Source organism: Pan troglodytes, chromosome 2 (assembly GCF_028858775.2).
Source record: "Pan troglodytes isolate AG18354 chromosome 2, NHGRI_mPanTro3-v2.0_pri, whole genome shotgun sequence".
Lineage (NCBI taxonomy): Eukaryota > Metazoa > Chordata > Mammalia > Primates > Hominidae > Pan > Pan troglodytes.
The window spans coordinates 58,939,015-58,960,756 of NC_086015.1; the positions used below are offsets into that span (position 1 = coordinate 58,939,015).

Below are 21,742 nucleotides of genomic sequence, written 5' to 3' on the forward strand. Positions count from 1 at the left end.
GAGATGTGTAAAATATTAAATAATGAAATCTGAATTATGTGCACTTGCTTTAAAGTGTACCTTTTAACATACCAAAATCTAAAATTGCTCCTAAAAATGTTTCATTTTGATTTCTTAGATAGTTTTGAACTCTTTAAGGGCAAAGACCCAATTATCTTTTTATTCCCAGTGCCAAGTACAAGGGCTAACATACGGTCCATATGGGAGCGATACTGGATAAATAAATGATTCAAGGAAGACGGACTTCATTTTCACCTCCTTTATGTAGGTACATATTTATTGACCAGATAGTGGAAACATAGTACTTTACTAAAACTCTAAGACAGATAATCACTCAGTAGCTAAAACTCCAGTCCATACTATAGTAATATGATATTGATCAATATGAATATTTTAAGGAATAGAAAATTGTTTTGTGTCCCATCCCAAAAGCAACCTTGTTGGACCAGTAGTTATCTCTGCATCAGTAGATGTCTTTTCTGAGGTCCGGGCATCTAAGGTGATGCTTAGAATAGCTAATCTGATCACATCAGCAGATAAAAAGGAGTATAGACACCAGAGACATTGGTTTCTTATAGAAACTGCTCTTTTTAAACAGCTTTATTGAGGTAGGATTTATATATCTTTTTAAATTATAAAATTCAATGAATTTTAGTAAGTTTGGGAGTTGATTTGCAAGAAACACAGAACACTTTAGATCTGTTACTGGAGAAATTTGAAAATGTGGGTTATGTGGTCTCATTTGCATAACTCAGGGCAGTGTAATGAAGGGGAAGATCCCATTTAACCAGCTAATTAGGAAAGGGATTGATTAACATCAGTGATCATTAACTGTTGCCAAGTATGTGGTATTTAATCTGAATGCAGTATTTACTATGGGCCCTTCATTAGAGTTAGGTGAATAATGCTGGCAAAATGTTCTAGGCAAAAATTTAACTTGTCAACATTCCTTTGGTGGGATCTCACATATTTGGTATGTAGGAGTTAACTAGTATGTCAGAAAGTGTGTATCAAGTCTGCCTGGATAAACCTCTAGTTTTTAAAATCTGAGCAAAGGAACTATTTTATTTTGGCAAAAATGAAAACTTACTGATTAAACCAGTAGTTTCCAACCGGGGGTGATTTTGCCACCAGGGGACATTTGGCACCATCAAAAAACATTTCTGATTGGCACTACTGGTTAGGAGGATGCTACTGGCATCTAGTGGGTAGAGGTCAGGAATGGTGCTAAACATCTTGCAAAGCACAAGACAGCCTCCACAACAAAGAATTATGTGGTTCACATGTCAGTAGTGCTGAGATTGAGAACTGTTGGGTTAAACTGACAGGTAAACTTCAACTCAGTGCTTTCAAATTCAGTGTTTTTCCTTATAGACTAACAATCTTGATTCATTTCTTTATTTTTAATTAACTCATTCAATAAATATATATATTGCACCTACAATGTTCCTAGCGCTGGGGATACAGCTGTGAACAAGTACCCCAGAAGGCACTGTGGAGGGTGTCAGGGGATTGTCAATTGATGACAAGGGCACTGTTGGCATCGACGTCCAGAGACTGAGATGACAGCTTCCCAATGAAGAATTGTTCCACACAAATGCTGCAGCACCCTCTGAGAATGCTGAGCATGGCCAAGTTGCTGCCAATGGAGAGCTTCCATTTGTGTGGCAGATACAGACAAGTATTGCAGGAATGAGAGAGAGGAAGGGAAGGAAGGGAAGAAATGAAAGGGAGGGAGGGAGGAAGAAGGAAGGAAGGAAGGAAGGATTGATTTCTAGTAGTGGTAAATACTCTCTAGAAATGGAGTAGGATTAAGAGATGAAATGTGATTGGTAGTGGCAAAGGGGAGAGGAAGTGCGCAGCCATGTGCACATGGGTATGTGGTGGGGCAATGCCTTTCCAGGTTGGGGGTGGTTTGAGAAGGCCTCCCTGATGAGGTGACATGAATGGAGGTGTGAATCATGAGACGCACTCTGCAGTCATCATGCAAAGATATACAGGAAGAGTATATCCCATATACAATGGGAACTAACGCCTCCAGTAACCTGGAATGAGATTCCTCATCCATGTGTCCATATTCCACGTGGGTGCTGTGAGACCTGAATGAGTCTCTTGGGTTTTGGGGGTAGTTACCAGGTTCTACAACCAGAGCTGATGAGTAGGTGGGTAGCTGACCCAGGGAAAGTGGGCAACCCAAGGCAAGTCTTTGCTCTGAATGTCAACTATGAGATGGGACTTTTTATATGTTTGACATTTTTATTAAGCTAACAAATGAGTACTATGCAGGGACAGAAGCAGGTCTAAGCCAGTAGGACTGACAACAGCAAACTTTATAGAAATGGGTTAGTGATGTAGCTATAGGTCACACTTTATTTAAAGTCTACAGCAGAGTTTAAGAGTGAGAGCTGGACATTAGAGCAGCTGCTCTGCATACCACACAGTAGCCAGTGACAAGGGCATGTTGAGGATTATTGCCCCAGGAATAAAAATAGCCCAGAGTTTTGAGAAACTGGATCCTCTGTGCTCACTCTCCAGGACACTTGCTCCCAAGAGTTACTGTCCCTTTCTAAACTCCTCAAAAGCCCCAACGCGCCCTCCACTCAAAAACGAGCAGCAGAATTTTGGGGTGACACATCCTCATACCTGCTTGTGTGTTCTAAATCAGCAAGTTAAGCCACTTCTTTTAGAGGTCATGGTGGGATGTGGACATAAAAGACAGTGTGAACTGAGTATTTATGAGTGAGCACAGGCCATCCCCTTCCCCAGGCCTCACCCCTGTGCCTTCCTTTTCACATGTGTAAGAGGAGGTTGTTTGGTGAAGAGGCTGGATCTCTAACAGCCTTATTTTTAAAAGGTGGACATTTATTTTACCACCAGAGAAAAGGGAAGGAATTAACCAATACTGGAATATGTCTCATACCCAGATTCAGTCTTGCGTTTGGGGGAGTGTCTGATTCCTGTTGAGAGAAATAAGTTTTTATGTATATAAAGTTTTTGGTAAATGCTTACATCTGGGTGGGTAATAATCATTAGCTGCTAAATTATTATTGTCGCTCTCTTCATTAAGAATTACCATATGTTACTCCCACTGCTGCTCACTAGTCAGTGCTGTTTCCTGTATTATGTTATTTTTTCTGAAAACTTGCATATCAGAAGATTATATTAATAATATCTTCATATGTTTTGTATTAAAACTTAGAAACTCACACTTTCACATACCTGTGCCTCAGAGCTGAGGTTCGCAAACTACAGCTCTAGGAAACCACTCATGTACTTTCTGTATGGATTTGTCTATTTTTGGACATTCCAGATAAATGGAATCATGTAATATGTGCCCTTTTGTGACAAGCTTCCTTCATTTAACATAATGTTTTTATGATCCATCTACATTGTAGCCTGTATCAGTACTTCATTTTTAAATTGCCATATAATATTCCCTTGTATGGATAGACAACGTTTAGCACATCCATTCATAAGTTGATGGATGCTTTTTTAGCTGTTAGTAATGTTGATATGAGCATCCATGCACATGTTTTTGTACAGACCTATGTTTTTATAGTCTCTTGGGTACATACCTAAAAGTAGAATTGTTGGGTCATATGGTAACTCTGTTTGGTATTTGAAAGAACTGCAAAACTGTTTTCCAAAGTGGCTGCACCATTTTACAACACCACCAGCAACATATGAACATTCCAATTTTTCTACATCCTTTCTAATACTATCTGTCTTTTTTATTTTAGCCATCCTAGTGGGTGTGAAGTGATTTCTATTTCCCTAATGACTTAGCATCTTTTCGTGTGCTTACTTGCCATTTGTATATTTTCTTTAGAGAAAGGTCTATTCAGATCCTTTGCCCATATTTAAATTAAATTAGGTTGTCTTCATATTGTTGAGCTGTAAGAGTTGTTCATATATTCTGGATATAAATACCTTGTCAGGCCGGGTGTGGTGGCTCATGCCTGTAATCCCAATGCTTTGGGAGGCTGAGTCAGGTAGATTGCTTGAACCTAGGAGTTCAAGACCAGCCTGGGCAACATGGTGAAACACCACCTCTACAAAAAAAATACAAAAATTAGCTGGGCAGGCTGGCAGGCACCTGTAGTCCCAATTATTCAGGAGGCTGAGGTGGGAGGATAGCTTGAGCCAGGAAGGTCAAGGCTGCAGTGAGCCGAGATCATGCCATTGTACTCCAGCCTGGGTGACAGAGTGAGACCCTGTCTCAAAACAAAAGAGAAAAAGCAAAAAATCTTGTGAGCTCTCCACTGCCTGTTTTTGTAGACAAAGTTGTATTGAAATGCAGCCATGCCTATATTGTCTGTGAATACCTTCTTGCTAAAATGGCAGAGCTGAGTAGATGGAGGGGTAGAGACCATAGAAACTGAAAAGCCAAAAATATCCACTACCTGCTCCTTCACAGAAAAAGCTTGCCAAACCCAACTTCACATGAACATATGTCACATATTCTATTTAAAAGAACAACGAAAAAGGCTGATTTGTTCACTCACCTATTTAAACATGTTTCTATAAAAATGAAGTAGATATTGAAATCAGAGGTTATGTAAGTGGATGCCGAAGACAGAGCTTTGAGTATCAGAGGTTGTGCATCGGTAGTGCCTAATGTTTTTGTCTGTGTGGTTACACAGAAATTCCAATCAAAGATCCTAAGCTTTCTAAAAATATATGTTTTCATTGTAAGTCAAGACGATGATTTAGTTAATCTTCACTCTAGCTTATAAATCTCTGAACAGTGCAATCAGCATAATGCTTGGTAGAACATTGAAAATGCCCTCACATGCTTTGGTGGAAAACAGTTTATGGGATTTTTTTTTTTTTTCCAACATGGCTCATGAGAGATTTGGGGATTTATTTAACCGCCTTTATCCAGGCAAATCTCCTAGTGACCTTGTTGGGATTTTGATCTCAGTTAAGACTAGAATATATATGACTCATGCTAAGTAAAGGGCCCACAGAGGATAGATGAGCTGACATGAATTTCCCTCCCTTGGGAAAAAAGGGACGGGCATGAGCAGAATCTGCAGCAGAAGAGTCCAAGCTTGTCCAACCTGCGGCCCATGGGCTGTGCAGCTTCAAATGCAGCTCAACACAAATTCGTAAACTTTCTTAAAACATTATGAGATTTTTTTTGTGATTTTTTTTTTTTTTTTTTTTAGCTCATCAGCTATCATTAGTGTTAATATATTTTGTGTGCAACACAGGTGGAGAACCCTGGGGCCCTGCAACATTTACAAGTCAGGGAGATGAGTGAATCAGCAAATGAGACCTAGGAGGGTTGGACAGTGAGGTCAGCTAAGAACCAAGTAAAGGGAGACTTCAAGGAGAAAGTGATCAGCGTGGTGAAGAAGACAATTCTTCTTCTTCCAGTGTGGCCCACGGAAGCCAAAAGATTGGACATCCCTGCCTAAACCCTTTGACTTGACTGAAAGTCCAGTACATGGACTTTCTTGCCTGAGGAAAATGCTTTGATCAGTGTCTGGTGGGAAAGGGACAGTGCTGATCAAGGGTTTTTTATTCCCAATGTCTCCCAAAGTTTGCACTTACCAAGAACTCCTGGGTTCTCTTCTGGGTGAGAAGATGTGCAGGAAGTTAGGATCAATGCCTGAATGTCATTGTCACCTCAAGGCCAAAGTACACAATTATACATGACACAGCTCAGGCAGATGGTAGTAGGTAATTGTCTTTCAAAATAAAATTTCAGAATGAAAACATCGTGTATGGTCATAGTATATGCTTTACCATTCTTCCACCAACTTCCAGATTTTATGATATAGTCAGGTTTTTAAGTCAAAAGTATTTTGTTACATTATTTTATTTGTGTGATGCGTTACTCATTCTTTTATGCTATATGCTCCTCTGCCTTGCTGTTTTCCATTTTCTCTGAAACCCACTCCACAATGAAATATTCCTCATGAAGGTCACCAGTAATTTCAGTAACTTCCATTGTTCTTTTGTCGTGGCCTATTAGCAGTGCTTCACCATGTTGATCACTTTCTCCTTGAAGTTTCCCTTTACTTGGTTCTTAGCTGACCTCACTGTCCAACCCTCCTAGGTCTCGTTTGCTGATTCACTCATCTCCCTAACTAGTAAATGTTGGAGGGCCCCAGGGTTCTCCACCTGTGCTCCTATTTACTCTCAAGGCTTTGAACACTGTTCATAAACTGGTGATTCCCAAGCCACACTTCTCTTACTTGACCTTACTTGCCTATTCAGTGTCTCTACTCTTTCTCCAATAGGCCTGTCAAATTCATTAGATGCCAGGCTGAAGTCCTGATTGCATTCACACCCTCCCCCTCCACCCTTTCTCCATAGCCTTGATAATTTAAAATCCAACTCAATAATTCTCATTTTCTAGTTAGTCCAAAACCTTTGGAGTCATTCATTTATTTTTTTAAACAAAGCATGTCATCTTGGATAATATTGAATGTACTCAAAAGTAGACAGAAAAAAATACAATGAAATTCCACGTATCTTGTGCCCAATCCCAGTAGCCATCAACCCTTGGCCACTGTGTCCTTCAATTTGCCAATCCACAACCACCCCTCCCATATTATTTTAAATCAAATCTTAGTCATTACATCGTTTCATTCATAAATACGTCAGCCTACATCTTTAAAAGATAAGGACTTCTTTGTATTTTAATATAGCAATACAATTACCTAAAAATAATTCCTAAATCTATTACCTAGTCAGAATGTAAATTCTAGTTGTCTCAAAAATGTCATTTATTTTTTACAATTTGTTTGAATCAGGATCTTCTTCCTCTTCTTTTTTTTCTCTTCTTCCTCTTCCTCTTCCTATTCTTTCCCTTCCCCCTCCCCGCTTCTCCTCCTCCTCCTCCTTCTTTGTCGTCTTTTTTTTTTTTTTTTTTTTAAAGAGATGGGGGTCACACGTTTTTCCCCAGACTGGTCTTGAACTCCTGGGCTCGAGTGATCCTCCTGCCTCAGCCTCATGAGCAGCTGGAACTACAGGCATGTACCCCTGTGCCTGGCTTTGAATCAGGATCTGGAAGTCATTCTTGACTCTTTCCTTTTCCTCCTACCTACAACCAATCTGCCTATAAATCCTGTTATTTCTTTCAGTTATGTACAGAGTCTGACCACTTCTCAGCACTTCCACTGTTCCCTCAGTGGGCCGCTCCACTTTCATCTCTGCCCTGGATTGTCGTAGAAGCAGCAGCTTCTACCGCTTCCCCTGTCTTCTCCCAACCTTCACCTCTTCATTTTATTCTTCATATGAGCCACAGAAATCATGTTAAAGATAAGTAATATCATGCCACTCTTCTATCCAAAACTCTCTATTGACTTCCCACTTTACTCAGAGCTAAAAGCCAAAATTCTCACAGAGGTCCAGGTATTAGTTATCTTATGCTAAAGCTTAATGCCTTAAAGCTACAGACATTGTAGCTACAGACATTTACTATTGTACAGTACCTGTGAGTCAGGACTCTGGATGCAGCTTAGCTGAGTCCTCTGGCTCAGGATCTTCCATGAGGCTGAAATGAAAGTGTTGTTGAGGGTTGCGGACTCATCTGAAGGCTCAACAGAGGAAATGCTTCCACCGTCACTCATGAGATCATTAGCAGGATTCAGTTAGCTCCTTGTGGTTCGTTGGACTGAGAGACTCAGTTCCTCACTCACTGTTGGCCAGAGACCTCTCTTACCTCCTTGCCACATAGGCTTCTCCATAGGGTAGCTCATAGTGAGCTAGTTTACTTTGAATAGGACAAGCAAGAGAGAGTGAGCAAGATAGAAGCTGGAGTTTTTTGTAACTTAATCTTGGAATGGACATCTTATTACTTTTCCCATATTCTGTTTGTTCGAAGCAAGTCACTAGGTCCAGCCCACAGTCAAGGAGAGAGCATGAGTTCCAGGAGGCAAGAATCATTGAGAGTTATCCTAAAAGCACCTGCCACAACCTGTAAGTCCTACATGATTTGACCCCTATTACCCTCTAATCTCAGCTCCTTCTACTTCCCTTTTGCCCACTCAACCACAGCCACACTACCTCCTTGTTCTTCAGTCACACCAACCTTGCTGCTACCTCAGGGCCTTTGCACCTGCCATGCCTTTGCACCTGCCATGCCTTTGCACCTGCCATGCCTTTTCCATGGGACATTTTTCCTCCAGATACCTTCACCACTGGTTCCATCATTTCCTTCAGGTCTCTCCTCAAATATTTTCTCAGCAGGGACCTTCCTTATCACCACATGTAAAATAAAAACTCTTCCTCTTCCATATCCCCAGCGTTCTCTCCTCTTCACATCTGCTTGTTCACCACCTGATATGATTTGTATTTCTTGATCTTCTCCCTCTGCTAGATGTTAAGTTTCATGGGACAGATATTTTATATTTCTTGTTCACTCCTTTAGCCTTAATACTTGGAAAAGGAGAACATCCTCCTGTATGCCACATTGTAGACGGTCTTCATCTTTAATGAATGAAGACAGTGGGGTCTCAATGGGAGGTATTGTAGAAGTTCAATGTCCTCAGATACCCTACATACAGGACAGCATGATTCCTCTCTGATTTTTTTTTAAACTCAGGGCCTCAGTGGAAGGCATATCAGCATAGGATGGGCTGTACAGACTATTGCTCTCGTCCTTGACACCCCACTCAACTGTTTCAAGGTCACACCTCTGCTCTGTTTTGTTTTGTGTTGTTTTTTTGAGATAGGATCTCACTCGGTCACTCAGACTGGAGTGCAGTGACTGGAATGAATCACTGCAGCCTTGATCTCCTGAACTCAAGCAATCCTCCCTCCTCAGGCTCCTGTGTAGCTGGGATCATAGGCATGTGCCACCACATCTAATTAATTTTTGCATTTTTTGTAGAAACGGGATTTTACCATGTTGCCAAGGCTGCACTTCTGCTTTAGATAGTAGATATTCCTCCTGGAGACTTAGCTATCCTTGAGCAGTATTCCTAATTTCCGTGGCCCTCGTAACTTTCTCCTCTTCTGTGTATTAATGAGTATTTCAATGGGAAATACTTATTGGCTAGCATCTTAATCTAGACTCTAAATTTCCCATTTTTCTCAAATAATTTCAAGAGAGTATGACTGAGTTTCTTCCCTTCTCATTTGGAGACTGCCTTTTCCAGCCCAGTAGAGCCATAGATTATGAAAGGGTTCTTATTTCCCCATTTTGCCTTGGCTCCTTCAGCTGGCCTCCTGGTTTTAGTAGTACCAGAGCTCTGGCAGTGTCCTACTGGTTGGTGATTGGGTTTCTTTGCCCTGCCATGCTTTAAGGTAAGTGTTGGCAGTGCCAGGAAAGGATCCTAACTCTGACTTCTTTGAACCTGTCAGGTCCTGAAAAGTGCCTGGGTGTTGGCCTTGGGAAGAGTTTCATCCAGATTCCCACTCCACCATTTACCAGTGGTGTGACGTTGAGCAAATGACCTAAGCTGTCTGTGTCTTCGTATGTAATGTGGCAGTACAATACCCACGTGTTTTGGTTACTATGAGGCTTAGAGAAAATTAAGTATTATGCTTGGAAAATACATGGCACGAAATTGGGTGCTCAATAAATGCTGATAATGGCGTTGTAATTGCCCTTATCCAAATACTTAGTATAATAATGTCATAGTTTTGATATTGTGATTCACCACTAAATGAACAAAGAATGGTGAGGATCGTGTTGTGTTATCTATGCTAACCCCGTCTCCTGCAACTGCATTTATAAGTCTGCAGTTAATTCTGTGCATGACTTGTGTAATGTTGCTTTCCTTTCCATGCTTCCGTTTCCTCTGTAAAATAAGGACATGGAACTATATCAGAGTAACAAATAGGTTTAATCTCTTATGTCAACTCCAGCTGATCAGTAATGGGTACCTGGAAAACAGATTTAAAAAAAAAAATTATGAGGCCTTGTCTGGGCTCAGCAGATAACTTTGTCATGATCTATTAGCAATGTCTGCAATGGATAGAAAGGCTGGTGGCAGCTATTCTGAAATTCTCCAGGCCTGGACTAAATGCTCTCTAAGACCCTTCTCAGATCCCCAGTCCTCTGATTTGTTATCGAGGTCGTCTTGATGGGCCTTTGTAGCTGGCTGACATCCTATCCTGTCCACCCAAATGAATATTCAGTGTCATTGGAGTAAAACGTAGATATGAGTAGTCCAGTTAAGAATCTGAAAGGGATTATATATCAGTAAAAATAAATAAAAATTAAAATAAAAAAGAATCTGAAAGGGAAGTGGTTGATTAGGCAGCTGCTTCTCTGAATGGGGTAGGGGTTTCTTTGAGACTGCATTGCAATTTGAGTCTAAAAAATAAAGCATTTTAATCAAAAGAGCAAAAGGTTGGTTCCCTAAAGTCATGCATGCAGATCATAGCCCAGCAATGCCATGTGGAGTTGGAATATCATTTTGTGTAGGTTTCTGTCAATAGCATTTAGCAATGGATACAGGGATGGGTTTTCCCAAACTGGAAACAGTAATTTCCTGACCTGCAATAGAAAGTTATAGGTTTCTAACAGTTGTTGGATAATTATGTGAATGTGTGTTACAGATAGATTATTTTAGAAATTAGTTTAACCACTTCCTTTGATATTTAGGATCTAAGATAAAGGTGTCTTGTTTCAGGGGTACTTGGTTAACTCAAGCAAGGAGATTTGATTTGCACAGACCTTCAGGAAGAAATCTGTGTGTGCATCACTTTTTAGTCTTGCCATTTTTATAAGGAAAAATGAAACCCTTAGTAATCCACTGGCATTTTATAATCTTAAGCAAAAGATTCTTCCTGTAGGGTCAGGGATATTTGCCTTATTTGTGAAAACTTTTCAGATATAAAGTTGATTCTAGGTCTTCCTTCTCCAAAATCTCTGTGGCAGAGTACATTCTTCATGCCCCTTTTTTTATGCCTCACTACAGACAGCTACAATATCTGTGAATTTATGATCCCTGGCAAGGCAAAAATCACCCGTCTGTAGCCATACTGTTCGACTAAATATGATGAAAGAACTATATTTTTAGTTTTCTCAGAAACAATCAACACTAAACGTGATTTTTGTCCACAGTGTACCCTCAGCAAGTCTTCTATGACAGAAGGACATTTTTATAAGGGAATCTATGAATATGACAGCAGCAATAAACAGCTGAAAATAATCTATGAGGCGTTTGCAAATTACCCCTCATGAGCTATAGTGGTTGTGAAAGATAATTTGTGGTTCTCACAGAATACCCTGCAAATTGGGTCTTTCATCTGCAATGTTTTTTACAGTTAAAACATTTCATTTCTCATATTAACAAATGATAACTCTGCATTTGTTAATCTAAACAATTTGATTTATATTTTTTTCTGTGCTGAGAAGCTGTTGACATTTCAGGGTAAGTAATTATTTTCATTGCCAACTGCTGTTTGTGGTGACTGTAGGCAAAAGATAGAAATCTGAATATAAGTATGCATCATTTTAATCATTTTCCTTAAAGACTGCCCATAAAGCAGGAAGTCTGTTTGCCTGAGTTATCATCTGTACTTAGAAATCTAAAAGGATATAAGTGTTGACAAGCAAGGATTCTAGTCACGTTCAGGGTTTTCTGTGGTGGATCAGAAACTCCCTCATGTAATCTCTGTGGGTAGGGGGACTGGGTTGACCTCCACTGTCACCAAACCTCTGGCAGGGCCCAGTGCACTTGCTGACTGAAATCACTGCATTAAAATGAAGCATGCGTTATTGACCTCAGTAGCTCTCAGCTAATGTAATATCCGTTCAAGTGGCTCATGCGGTGGGTGTCAGGATTACACAAGAACGCCTTGCACTATGTCTGGTACACGGTACACGGTGTGAGCTCTGGAAACATTTGGTGAAACTGGGACAAGGTATAAAAACGTATAATTCCTTTCTCACACTGCCTTCTTGGCCAAGCATCCTCAGTCCAGGGCCATGGAAAGAAAGGTTTTTTCACTTGGAAAGTAGTCACTACATCCATAAAGAAGGATATTGAGCCATGTCCACTGAGTGGCCCATGGAGAGGAGGTGCCAGGGCCTGGGACAGAGCTGATGGGTCAGCAGGCTTTCCTTGGGGTCTTTCTTTGATCTACAATTTAAGGTATTTCAGTTTCTTTCGATATTCAGAAAAAAATTACCATCGAAATTTAAACTTTGTCCCCTAGAAAAATCATCTAGCAAAATTGCTGCTCCAGAAAGGTGGTCCATCTTTAGCCTCTGGGTGTGTGGGGCCCACACTAGCTATGAAGCACCATGGCAGGTGTAGATTGTCTCTGTGATTATTAGAGGTGCATCCGTGTGAGACCTGCACAGTAGGAAGTGATAGGTTCACCCGTTTCCCTGCATCTATCCCATACACATGTGAACCTTCCATTCACATTTCAGTTAGAGAATGGACTACTGATTTAGGATCCAAACCAATCATTACATGGCCTGAAGGAGTGAATGTAGAGCCAGTACCCTGAGTAGCAAATGTGTTTTATCCTTTGAACCAACTCCAGTTGATTAGTTCTGGTTGCCTACAGTGCTGTCTTAAGGCATCTGTGGTGCTGAGCTAGGAAGAGTGCTGAGATTGATTAGCAATGTCTGTCATGGCCTCTGGAGGGACAGCTGGCCCTATATTTGCCATTCTCTGCTTTTAACATGTCCATAACTTCTCTGTCCTCTCTTCTTGTGTAAAATGATTTTAATACTAACAGGTGACTGTGAGCATCATGAGAGAGAACAGGTAGATTCCACTTTAAGAAAACCTAGCATGAGAAAATGCAAAATTTACAAAATGCATAAATCTGGAGCCAATTATTTCTATTACAGAAAGATTCCATGAAAGGTTCCTTTAAATAGCCAGCTCCCCTACTGCATTAAAATGATGATTCAATTTACAAAAATTCACTTTGCATGCAACTCTTCAAGACCATGTCTGTGGAGTAAAGCCAGCCACACCTGATTTTTTAAAACCATGGCCTAAATAACATTGAGGATAGCTGCCGCCACCTATCTTGAGTTTCTTGGTAATTCCCACTCTCTGCAGTCTTCCTTCTTACTCCTATCCCAGTGTGGGGAGTAGACAATCTGGGTGGTGGACAACAGCTGCTGGCTTCCACCCTGACACGGCTGCATTTCATTAGTGGGTAAACTGATTGCTCAGAGTATGTTTATGTGTGGGTGTGGTTGTACAACTCTATGCACTCTGTGCGCTATGTATGCAGATACAGATACACAAAAGTCATTATCTCGCTCTCAGCCCAACCTAAATTCATTCCTGCTGTAAGAGTTATAAATGGAAGGTTCCAATCCCTTGGTGGATATGGCCTTTTGGTAATATCTGCCCCAAATTCTGGCTCCCCATCCTCTTTGTGTTTGTTTATATGTTTTTTAACCTTTCATCAGAAAACTTCCCCAGACTCAGGGCCTGAGTCCTATTATCCGGACATGGAATCTTCTTCTTCCTCTGAGGCCTAGAAGGCCACAAATGGTTTTCTGATTTCGAAAATGAAATAGACTTTGACTCTTGTGGCAAGCTATGAAATTCCCAACCAACAGCTTCCACTAAATTTATAACATATACAACATCTAAAAGTATCACTGATCTAGCATGAACTCGAATTATAGAGGCATTCAATGCCCGTCGGGTAAGATCACCAGCCTCTTCCCAAGCACTCAAAATTGGGCAGTTTTCCAGTGGACCATAAAGCTCCCAGGAATGCTGATTGGCATGTGTGTTTGAATTTCTGTTGCTTTGTAAAAGGAACTTAATCCACAGAAGAGTACCTGGAAGAGATGGCATCTTCCCTTTCTCTGTGTGTGTCTTACCCCCACATAGAATCATTGTAATAACTTCCCAGGCCCAGAGCACAAGTATCATCTTTATTTTACCTATAGTATTTTAAAGATCGCAACATAAATTCCTCCCCAGAAATATTTTTTACAGACACATCTTTTTTTTTTTTCTTTTTTTTTTTTTTTTGTCTTTTGGCAAAAGCAAAATCAGACTAACAGGAAACACATCAGCCCTACTCAGACGCTATCTTCTGGCCTGCAATGACCAATCCTATTTGAGACAAAAGCTCTCAGGCTGGTGAGCTGTCAAATCGCTCTTTTTCTTCCACCTTCCCAGGATCATTGGTTTGAGCCAAGGGTCCCCCATGGTACTGCGCTGTGATTGCCGCATAGGTGCAGCCATAGATGGCAGCTGCCAACATCATGAGACACACAATCCCACACACAACGCCAGTGATGATGACAGTGGCAATGGCATGACGCAGATTGGCCGGCCTTGGCTTGGGTTTGAGCTCGCACTCCAAGAGTTCTCGCTCCCCCGCGTTGTGGTTCTCAGGAGGCCTCAGGACCACACCGTGGGCAGAGCCGGGCCACTGAGCCTGCGAGGACACTGGATCAGGAGCAGGAAGAGGGCAGGGCTGGTACAGCTCATGAGGGATCCTAAGGAGGTCCTTTCCCTTCCAGGTGTCTGGTGATTCACAGATGATGCCGTCTGTTTTTCCCCCTTTAAAAAACAAAAGCAAAGAACAATAACAAAGCCTTGATACAACAGAGTTCCAAAATCCTCTGCCTGCAAAAACTTAGGCAGATGGAATTTATGAAGTACCTTTTTTTTTTAAATCCTGGAGTCAAAGAATTTAACAACCATATTTTATGATTTTAGGATTCCTAAATTGGCTAAATACTAAAAATGCCACACACTAAATTGGCAATTACTTATGGCCAAGAATTCATTAGAAGCCCAGTAACCTTCATGTTCTATAAATGCTCAGAGAAAACAATGCAAAAGCTGACAAGAAGGCACGCTGGGGGCCGATGGTGAGGGCACAGCTGCCCACTGCATTCGTGCCACGCATGGTCCTAGTGAGCCCCACAGACAAGAAAACTTTTGTACCAGATTCCCATTGAAAATCTAAGGAAAAAGTAAAATAAATGTGCATTGTTGTGATGTTATGTGTTTATTACAAAGATCCTGTGTGTCTCAACACTGTTCAGTGATGCCAAATGGAGAGGTGGAATGGTCTTGGAGTGATCTGTGGATTTGACAATACTGGAAGTTTAGTTCCTGGAATTCGGTACCATGAATGTGTCTCCTCAGGCCTCAGAACATTTACGGCTTTGAATACTGAACTTTCCAATGCGTTATTAAACCCAGTTTCCATTACCTGTAAGGTGATTGATATCCTCAGGTGTGTAGACTGCTGTTGGTCGGGGGAATTTGGGTGGTCGGTCATTCTTTCCTAGAGAGAGCCCTGAGCTAGCAGACTGAAGTCTAGTCTAGTGTGACCACTGATTTACTCTTTGATTTTGGGAAAACGTGCTTCGCTGACTTAATTTTCTGCCATGAAAACATGCTATTTGTATCCAACTTGATGGTTTACAAAGCACTGTTAGATAAGTCCTAATACTCCACTCTTGTAGGTAACTCTTGTCCAGACTCACAGAGGTCACGAGTGGATGAAACAACATCCAAACCCAGTTCTCCATGCTCAGTCCAAGTTTTTTCCACTACACTCGCTGCCTCGCCACATCCTCCTCTCAGGAGCGTTGTGAGGTCAGAGGAGTGGGCAGGATGGCCCTCGGCACTGTCTGCTAGGAAGCCTTTTGACTGGACAGAACTGCCCCATGACCTGCACCTTGGCCCTCTCGGGCTGCCATAAGCACCTCCCCTAGGCCAGCCGAAAAGACTGGCACTGCTGTTAGCAAAGTTAGATTGGAGGAGATTCTTAGTACACACAATAAGTGAATTAGGAAATTATACCAGAAAGACATATGTAGAGGGCATCACTTCAACATTATTAGCACCCTCCATTGCATGGCACTTCAGAGTTTTAGGAATGCTTTCACATTTACTCTCTCTAAGCTTACTACAAGATAGGTCATAAGTGGCCCTGTAGGTAGATAGGGCCTATCTTGCAGTGCAAGGATTATCAGGTGGCCCCAACACACCAGGGTGAGTGGCAGTGGCAAAATTCAACCCATGTCCTTTTTGTTGCCACTGCTTAAAACTGAATCACCCACCACCAGAGTCTCTTGGGTTCCTCCTGGCTTCTCTAGCAATCCTTTGAGGAAACAGTCCTCACCCTAAAGCAGAAAGATAAAAGGGGAATTTCTTCCTTTTTTGAGCCACTGATTTTCCTGAGGCCAGAGGTTCAGAGCAGCTGCTCCAGATGAGTTCAAAGTGCCATTGAGATTAAGGATTCTTGCCTCATGGACCATTTCATTCCTCTGCACCTGACCATAGGAGCCTCTGCCAGGAAGTTGGTTGCAAGACAAAAAGGTCAGAGAGACAGAAATGAAATGATGGGGCTTTGAGAAGTAGTCATGATATTTAATCCAGCCAGAGAGCATGGAGACTTCTATCAGGGGAAGCAAGACCACCTGCCAGGGGGATGGACAGGTTCATCAGCTGACTTCCACCTTGACTAGGGTGGTTTACCCAATCACCCCAGACTTAAGAACTGTGTTTCTCCAGTTCCAGACTTTCTGTTGTTCGGTATTAAGGTGGGAGCCACAGCCTCTGGACCCAGAGCCAAGGAAATACCCAGACTGGAGCCTGGGACATAGCTGGAAGGCAGGGGCTATGGCTGCCAAATGCTCTGTGGTCTCCTGTGCAGGTGATCCTCAGCCAGGATGCAACTCCCACTCTCCACCATTTCATGGGCCATGACCCCCTCGTCAAATCTGCTGATTACAGCTTGAGGGTCCCACATCCTTCTAGATTAACGTAACTGACAATGCAAGAAGCTCCAGCTTGCCAAGCACTCATTGTTCTCTATCTGATCACTAGTAGCTCTTCACCTCTGTCTTGGGAGAAACTAGATTCAAATCTTGAGTCTGAACATTACATAGCTGTGCAGCCGTGAAAAACTCCCTTGACCACGTTGTGCCTCTGCTTGCTCATCTGGAAAGTGGGAGATGAGAATAATTAAAATTCACTTCCCAAGATTGCTCTGAGGACTCAGTTGGATAAAATATGTCAAGTATTTAGCATAATACCTAGCTCAGAGTAAATGTTTAGTGAAGTGAAGATGACTTGTTTAGTAGTAAATAGAGAGAAATATTAATCATACAATCTGTGTGCATATTTCTTTGGAGGAGATATTATTATGTATTCACCAAAGCACATCTTTTTGCTCTTAGGCCAGCAGGAAGACTAAATTTTCCCACTTTTTGTGGTCTATTTGAGGCCATGTGATTGAATTCTGGACAATGGAATTCAATTAATTGAATTAATTGAATTCTGGACTATGGAATTCAATTAATTGAATTAATTAATGCCACCTCCAGGCCATAAAGCCCCCGTGTAATCCGCCATGCATTTTGTTCCCACTTGGGGATGACCTTAGAGGCCACGTGATAAACTTGGCGACATCACAAGCTCGAGGGGGCTTATGTCCCTAAATGACTGCATGGAATGCAGACCCTGCCCCCATTTCCTTTGAACTCTGACATGAATGAGCAACAGATGTTATTGCATATATAACTAAAGTCTGGGCTAGTCTGTTATGTCAGTTAGCCTGCCCTAATACCTGTAGTGTTTGCATTTGTTTATATATCTTTTTTTAAAAGAAGATCTTGACTCATATCTGTTCCCTTATTTTGCCTGTATTCAATATATCTATAATCAGACTGTCTCCCATGTTTGACACATATTTGGATTTTTCCTAGTTATGTTGGGACATCCAGGTCTTATTACCCCAAATCAATTTCTGCCTTCCTCCGAAGAAAAGCTGTGATCTGTACTCATGCAGCTCTGTTGTGACGGCGTGTTGAAATGCGTCACAGAATCTGAGGACTGGAATGGGCCGTAGGAACTCCAGTTTCCCTCTGGTGACACTGAGTGCTAGGGAAGTGTACTAATTTTCCCAAAGACCACCAGCAAGTTTGTGGCAGAGTAGGGCAGATTTCATCCCATCCCAGGTTGCTTCCAGTGCCCTAGTCCTGGGAACTTTTTCTTTTTTTTAATCAAGAAATGTTCTTTAATGAAAACTATCTTTCTGTGTTGGCTGGCCTGTGCTTACAATTTAATCCACAATACAATAGTTCAAGCCACTTTACCTGTAGATGTAAACAATTTTATTTGTAACCTCTTATAAGGAAGATGTTGCCATAGTATGTGGCTCCTGTTGCTGGTGGGCTTGAATGCCGACTGGATATTGATTATGTAATTTGCTATTACATTGTTGAGAAGGATTTATTCAATATCGTACGTTTCAACCCATGTTGTATTCACCCTAACCTCATTCCCGCTGAGAACCGCTACAACCATGCAGACACTGTTGACTTCCCTAATTCATGTCTGTAGCTCCAACATCTTCCTGAGCTTCGGGCTTAAATATACAACCTCCAACTCAACGACTCCCCATGGATATGTACAGAACATCTCAAGCTTGACATGCCCCAAGCTGAAGTCCTAATTGACCACCTCCCCAACACACTCACTCGCTCCCCCCAGTCCCCTCTTTGCCCCTTGTCAGCTGAAGGCATCACCATTTACTTGGTTACCACTGCAGGACAAATCAAAATAGACTTTCCCATAATTATGGTCTTCTCTTAGTCATCCACTCCAAGCCATTAGCAATGTCTGCCAGTTCAGTATTCCAAGTATCTCCCAGCATTGATCATGTCTCACCACCCTGGTTTGGGCCACCATCATCTTCGCTGGCTGACTGAAATCACCTTCTCCCTCATCTCCCTGGTTCTTCTTCTGCAGCCTTTCGTCAGCTCTCCCAAGAGTCTACAGAGTGACCTTTTACATTGTAATCAGATCCTATTGTTCCCTTGACTAAAACTCTTCAAGAGCTTTCCATCTCACTTAAAGTCCAAGCATCTTGGCCTTCTCTGCACACTTCTGCATGATCTGACCCCCAAGTACTGGTGTTGTCTTGTCTGTGTCCACTCACTCCCTTCCTCTGCACTAGCCACTGTCTCGTCCCTCTTTTTGTCCTGCAGCCAAGCCAAGTTTTCCCCCTCATCAAGCCCTTTGTGCTCACTATTCCTTCCCCCAGTTATCTCATGGCTCATTCCTCCTCAGTCTTTGGGTTCTGCTCAGCCATGTCACCTCCTTGGAGACATCTTCCCATCCATCCTATCAAAAATGAGACCCACATTCTATCACTCTCCCCTTCCCCTGCCTCATTGTTTCTTAGCACTAACTGCTATTCTAAACATGTATCTTTATTTATCATCTTATTTAACATCTGTTTCTACTACCAGAATGAAATCTCTGTGATGGTTAGGCACTGCCATCTTCTCAGTGCCTGGCATACAAAAGGCACTCAAATATAGGAATGAATGAATCATGCTGAGAGCTAGGAAGAGTGAAGCACTGTGAAGTGGAGGAAAGAATGTCGGGTCAAGACCCAAAAGCCATGCCTTCTGTTCTCACCTGGGCTTCTGCTCTGTGATCTTGGGCAAGTCACTGAACCTCTCTGGGACTCTGTTGCCCATTGACAACAGGGGTTGGCAAACTTTTCTGTAAAGGGCCAGATGGACAATACAGCCCCTGTCACAACTACTCTGCTTTTATAGTGCAAAGCAACCACTCACTCATTATATAATGAATGGGCATGGCTGTGTTCCAGTAAAACTTTATTTACAGAAACGGGAGATGGGCTGTGGCCCTGGGGCTGTAGTTTGCTAACCCTGGGTGGTTTCCAGAGCCCCCGTCTTTAATAGTCTGAGATCTCTTGCTTTGCTGTTGTCATCATGTTAAAGAAATTGTGAGTAACTTTAGAGAGAGGCCCTGTTGCACCCAATTTCAGTGACAGTGGTGTTTGCTAAAGCAGAAAGGACAATTTTAGAAAAGAATGACAGTTGTCAAATGGGTAGAAGCAGACAAAGAGAGAAAAATATCCCAGAGACAGATAACCATACCCACAATTGGATCACACTTGATAATAAGAGGTTGGTGTTATTTGGGGTTGAGCACTTATTCAGGTGATGATTGAATGTCCTCCTTCTTAATAGCATACTCCCAGATAAGTAACTTCTTGTTATATTAATTAAACAAGTGAAAGTTATCTCCATGCAACATATTTGTAGATTAATTTAGAACCTGAATTTAAACACCTTCTAATGACTCACTTGACTCTTTCGCCATACCGTGAAATGGCACCGATGTGTAAAAGCCCAAATCCACCCCTTACACACTCCTCCACATTCTTTCTAATGCGGAGAACAGATGAGATTCATCCTAGGCTGGTAACACACAGATGGGGGGTTCCAAATAGACATGACTGACCTTTATAGACAAATTTCTCCAGCCAGAGTTTAAGACCGAGCAAGTGGCAATTGCATTTCCAGAGGTTGTCCTTGAGAAGTAAAAGCCTCACACTGGGCATGGATTCCAGGAGTGCTCGATCAAGCTGCTGAAGCTGGTTTTGTTGAACTGCAAGTATAGTTAGGTTCTCCCAAGTCTCTCCCAAGGATGTGGGAAGGTGGCTTATGTTGTTTGATGACAAATCAAGCTCCCTCAGCTGAGGGAGGGAATGGAAAAGTCTGCTTTCCAGGGAAAGGAGTGAATTCTGGGTTAGATTTAAAACCTGCAAGTGCTGAAGCCCATGGAAAGCTCCAGGGGCCAGATTTGAAAGGGAATTGTTGGACAAGTTTAAGGTCATGAGCCATGGCACTGACCTAAATGCAAAAGCAGGAAGATGGTGTATCTGATTATCTTGTAAATGCAGCGTTCGAGTCTGAGGAGGTAAATGGGAAGGGATTTCGGCCAGACCCTGCTGGCTGCAGTCTACAAAATTTGTAGATGACTGACAGTAACACTTGTCCGGGCAGCTGCGTACCACCTGGAGCAGGACAATCACACTGGAAAACAGGAGCAGTTCACCTACAACAAACAGAAAGAAATTGGGATAGGAACCAGTTTGTGAGGTGTGGTATCAGCACTTTTCCGCCTTTGAATTTACAGGTAATGTGCTTTCCAGCCAGGTGAAACCTTCTACAACCTGGAAGAGAGGTTCTGTTACTCACCGTCTTTAGTAGAGCCAGGCTGGTCAGAGTACATCCCCAGTGTCATTACCTTCTGCAATCTTTGTGCCAACTATTGTCTGAAGCCTTGAGAAAGATACGCTCAGTGTCTCCTGATTCGGAAGATGGAAGACTTAGTGATATCAAATAGAAGGGTGAAAAAAAATATTTGGGGTGTATATGCCGTTTGTAGGCCACAGCAGAATTATATGGGGCCAGATGTGTAAAAGAGTGTTAGAGGATTTCAGATACTTACATTTCTGTAAAGTATGCTGCAGAACAGTGCTGTCTAATACAACTTTCTGTGATGATAGAAGTGTCCTACATCTGCTGTCCAGTATGGGAGCCAATAGCCATGTGTGGCTACCGAGCTTTTGAGATGCAACTACTGCAACCAAGGAACTGAATTTTTATTTGTATTTCATTTTAACTATTTTAAACAACAGTAGCCACGTGTGGCTAATGGTTACTGTATTGGATAGGGCAGATCGAAAGCGCTGCTACATATTGATATCCATTTTTGCCATTGTAATTCCATGAACAAGGATAGTGTCTGCTGCGTTTTTATTCAAGATTATAAAAATATAGAAAAGCATTAAGAATAGTATAATAAATACCCATTTTCTATAATAGTGCTGCAAGTCCTTCATGGGTTATCGTACTTCCTTGATTCTTTTTTCTTTTAACTCAAAAGAGCAATGCATTACTTATGCAGTTGAACTTACTTTGATTCATGCCCAATTTCTATTTTCCAGCATAAGCCCTTTTCCTCACACCATTACTGATGTGTCTCTC

At 41.8% G+C, this 21,742-nt stretch overlaps 2 protein-coding genes across 4 annotated transcripts in view; one reads left to right on the forward strand and one right to left on the reverse strand.

Annotated features, from left to right (window-relative positions):
* Positions 1 to 21,742, forward strand: part of CACNA2D3 (calcium voltage-gated channel auxiliary subunit alpha2delta 3) — a 943,155-nt gene that overhangs the window by 774,485 nt on the left and 146,928 nt on the right. The window lies entirely within an intron of this gene.
* LRTM1 (leucine rich repeats and transmembrane domains 1) lies at positions 10,950 to 20,817 on the reverse strand (the record flags this gene model as incomplete). Its single annotated transcript, XM_016940235.3, has 2 exons — positions 10,950 to 14,468; positions 20,211 to 20,817. Coding segments are annotated over 2 exons (1,041 nt in total), but the record flags the coding sequence as incomplete, so codon positions are not given.